Consider the following 4,089-nt stretch of genomic DNA (forward strand, 5'->3'; position numbering starts at 1 on the left):
AGGGCTTAACGGGCCGAGTCAAATCGGGCTGATTTTTGTAAGTGGACCGGGCTAGGCCTGGTCAGCTCGGCCCTTTTGACACCCTTTTCGATGGTCAAACTAACATGGCAAGTCATTATATTATAGTCTAAGATATAAACTATTTATATATAATGATGAATATTCAAATTTTGATTTTCCTTTTCCTTTTTTTTTTTTTGATGTGAATTACGATGGTCAATGATGAATCTATAATGTGGATATTGATTTTGACCATTACCAATATGTTTTATACCATGAGTACTCATGATATAAAGCAAGTAGTAACGTTAAAATGAAGATGATCATGCCATTTTCTATTCAGCTGCGAAGAGGTTTCGTAAAAATATCGTAGAAGCAAAAGTTTTGCTATATGATATTCGGTGGTTCTATTATTCTACTTTACTAGCATCAAAGACATATTCAATGTTTTTTGACAATATGAATCATCAATGAATGCAGATACATACGTACCTTCTTAATGACTTGGTTTATTCATCGATCAGTGTTTCAGGGTGGCTAACCAAGTCGCAAATAAACTAGCTAGCTTCCCAGAGTTATGCTACACAAAATGAGTCAATCTACTTAATTGTTCTATGAAGAGCTCCCAAACCAGTTCAAAGTTTGTTTCAAGATGGATACTTAGACGATTTCGATCCTAATTTTTGAGTTAGGATCAAAACACATCATGAAGTTGTCTATAGGGATGTTGAACAGTTTCTCATTCAGGATTAAAGCTTTACGAGTAAGAGAGAAGCTTGGTATTGATATATATACATGGTAGGGGTCTACCTAACCCTCCACTAGCAAGGTGGCTTAATTTTAAAAAGAAAAAGTTGAATAATGATTCGGGCTCTAAATAATTAAACTTAACAAATAAATGATGATAAATATTTATCTTTATGAGATGTTTATATCAAATTAGTAAAGGTAAGATATACCATATATGTTGTATATCTATTTTTAGATGCATATCCATAATAAGCGGGCTACCCCATTTTCAAGATATATATATTTTTTCTTCCTTTTTCTATATTGACAAAATTGATCCCTTTAAAAAAAGATTTATTTTTTTCTACCTTTTAACTTTGATAACCCATACTAAACCCTTTCCATCCATGTATAAGCAACCTCTTTTTGAATCTTCAAATTTTATTTGGAGACACAAAATTTCATTTTGTGAACCATTCATGTATAAGAATATTCTGTTGGTAATACTGCAGAAATAAAGTAAAATTAAATTTTAGCACAACGACAAAGGTGACTCAAGATTGCTTTGATATTATCAATGGCATAGTTGCATAATCCAAAGGGGATTCACCAAAATCTTTCATCAGAAATCATATTGTATTTCGCAAATAAGGTAAATAATCAAATTTTTATATTTATAAATTACTGAAAAATATAACTTTTAACCATCGATAGAGATGACCCAAAATTTGTTTTATGTGGCAGGTCTGAATCCCAACTGCACTATTTTCTCTTTGTTTTTGTTTTTTCTTCCCACTGAATCTCCTTATTGAAATTTCTGACATCGGCGCAAGATGAGGCTAACCATATGCATAATAATGTTGATGGTTTTGTTCATGACAAGTGGCATTAATAGCTTTGTGGGCATCACATGGGGCAGGATGCAAACACAACAATTGAGTCCAGCAATGGTTGTTGATTTGCTTTTACAGAATAAGATTCCATCATTGAGATTAATGACTTCAGGATATGATATCATTGAAGTATTTGCAGCCACTAATATTAGCATTACTATTACTATGGGAAATAGTTTCATGTATCAAGCAAATAGGAAAGACCTTGCATATAATTGGGTCAATGAACGTATCAAGAGTCCAATCAACAAAGGTGTGAATATAGTGTAAGTAATCATATTTTTTCTAATATATGTCATTTTTACTACTAGAAAAAAGAGTTTTCGGTGAACGTTCGGTTGAAAATTCATCGGAAACATTTTAGTGGATTTCTGACAAATTTCGTTGGAGATTCTCGTTTGTAGTATGAACATGCGAATTTCTAATCAATTTCTTCAGAATTTCTCGTTCTTAGTATGAAAACGCGAATTTCCGGACACTTTAGTTGGAAATTCTCTCTCTCTTTTTTTTTTTAATAGTAATATTGGGATCTCCTTAATTATATTTTGCGAATTTATTTCTTCTCAATATATGTTATTTTTTTTGTTTCTTCAGGGAACTAACGGTTGGGTCTGAACCATTTTCGAATACGTTCTTGAAAAAAGTGTCAAATTATGAAGTGGTGAACATGTTAAAACTCATGCGAGAAAGTCTCGATGCGATGGATTTAGGATATATTAAAACGACGACCGCCCATGGGATGGATGTTTTAAAGGTTTCAAAATTTCCATCAGAGGCCGATTTTCGCGATGACATTAAAAAAGAAATGCTTGAATCCTTAGCCGAGTTCAATCGGACCGGAGCCCCATTTGTTCTCATCCTGTTCCCCATCCATTTTGTTAAAGAAATACTGAAATACCCCATGGAATTCGCCTTCTTTGACAACAATAGTGGGTTCACAATAGAAGATGGTAATGTTACATACACAAACGCGGTGGAGTTAATGATAGATTTCGTTGCATGGGCAATAAAGAAAGCGGGATATCCCAATATGAAAATTAGGATTGCTCAAATTGGATGGCCTACGGATGGATATTTACATGCCAATGTTCAAAATGCAGAAAGATTTCACAGGGGGTTACTGAAATTTATATTATCACAAAAAGGGACACCACTTAAACCAGGGCCTATGGACATATATTTGCATAGCTTGTGTGATGAGAATAATTTTGCTACAATGTTTGGTACATTTCAAAGACATTGGGGTATTTATAGGGCAGATGGCCATCCAAAGTACAAGATTGATTTCTCATTACAGGTAAGAGCGTTAAATGAGCGACTTGATCTGAATTAAAATTAAAAAATAGTCTTAGAATTCAATAGATAAGCTAAAGGGCGAGGCCTGACCTCTTCATTACAATATGAATTCCTTACACTCTAACCTATAAAAAAAGAAAAAAAGGAGGAGGGTTTCTCCTCATCAGCTAAGTCTACAAAAGAAGTTCTAGTAACATAGATTGAAAAATAGTCATTATCACGGGGTATCAAATTTCATAAGTAAAACTTCATCATTTCAACTATGTGAGTTGAAAAGTTACTATTTGTGAATGTTATCCGAATTTGGGTGAGTCAAAATACGAAATTTTACTCAATGACATCGGAGTTGGTTGGTCTTGAATTTTTGATCCCTTCTTGCCTCAGGGACAAATCTTCAAGGTCAAATATGAAAAGTTTCTTCTGCTTGAAGTTTTGCCCGTGGGGCAAGTGAGGTAAAAAGTCCAAAATCACTTACCTTGAGGGTCATTCTTGTAAATCAACATCAAAATGGGTAGTATCATAAAATTATTGTACAACCTTATCCAAAATTTTGTTGGTTGAGATGGATTGGATCAAAGTAGGGTGGACAAATTGGTCATAATACACCTCCAACTCTTACCAAAATGTTCTTTTGTTTTCTTATAATTTTTCTACTTACCAAACAAACTAATTAAAAAAAAAAAAATTGTTCATTACAGCTATATTTGACATAACAAGTAAAAAATATTTTTATTGAAAAATTTGAACAAGGTCTCTCGTTAATCAATCTGGTCTGCATATTTAGCTCAAGTCGATCCAACTTTAGATAGATTGAGTTTGAGCTTGTCAAATTTATCAGTATGAGTTATATTTTCATGTGCTAATTTTATCACCTCTAATTACAGGGGCACGACACGTATCCAACACAGGCTAAGGGCATAGTGAAAATGCCAAATCGATGGTGCATTTACAATGGAGACAAATCAAACTTGGAGTTGGTGCATAGGAATTATGAGTTAGCATGCAACGCTGCAGATTGTACAAGATTGGAACAAGGTGGTTCATGTGATGGACTTAATTTTGATTCCAAAATGTCATATGCTTGGAATGTATTTTTCCAAAAGAACAAACAAGAAGTAAAAGCTTGTGATTTTGATGGTTTGGGTAGAATTGTAGCAACAAATCCCTCTGA

General features: G+C 33.5%; 1 protein-coding gene across 1 annotated transcript; it reads left to right on the plus strand.

The window, feature by feature from the left end:
* Window positions 1–1,080: 1,080 nt before the first annotated feature.
* On the plus strand, window positions 1,081–4,081 carry LOC124894455 (glucan endo-1,3-beta-glucosidase 8-like; the record flags this gene model as incomplete). The annotated part of the gene is made up of 4 exons (XM_047405122.1): window positions 1,081–1,381; window positions 1,474–1,888; window positions 2,217–2,919; window positions 3,803–4,081. Coding segments are annotated over exons 2-4 (1,308 nt in total), but the record flags the coding sequence as incomplete, so codon positions are not given.
* Window positions 4,082–4,089: the final 8 nt, after the last annotated feature.

Source organism: Capsicum annuum, unplaced genomic scaffold (genome assembly GCF_002878395.1).
Source record: "Capsicum annuum cultivar UCD-10X-F1 unplaced genomic scaffold, UCD10Xv1.1 ctg74188, whole genome shotgun sequence".
Lineage (NCBI taxonomy): Eukaryota > Viridiplantae > Streptophyta > Magnoliopsida > Solanales > Solanaceae > Capsicum > Capsicum annuum.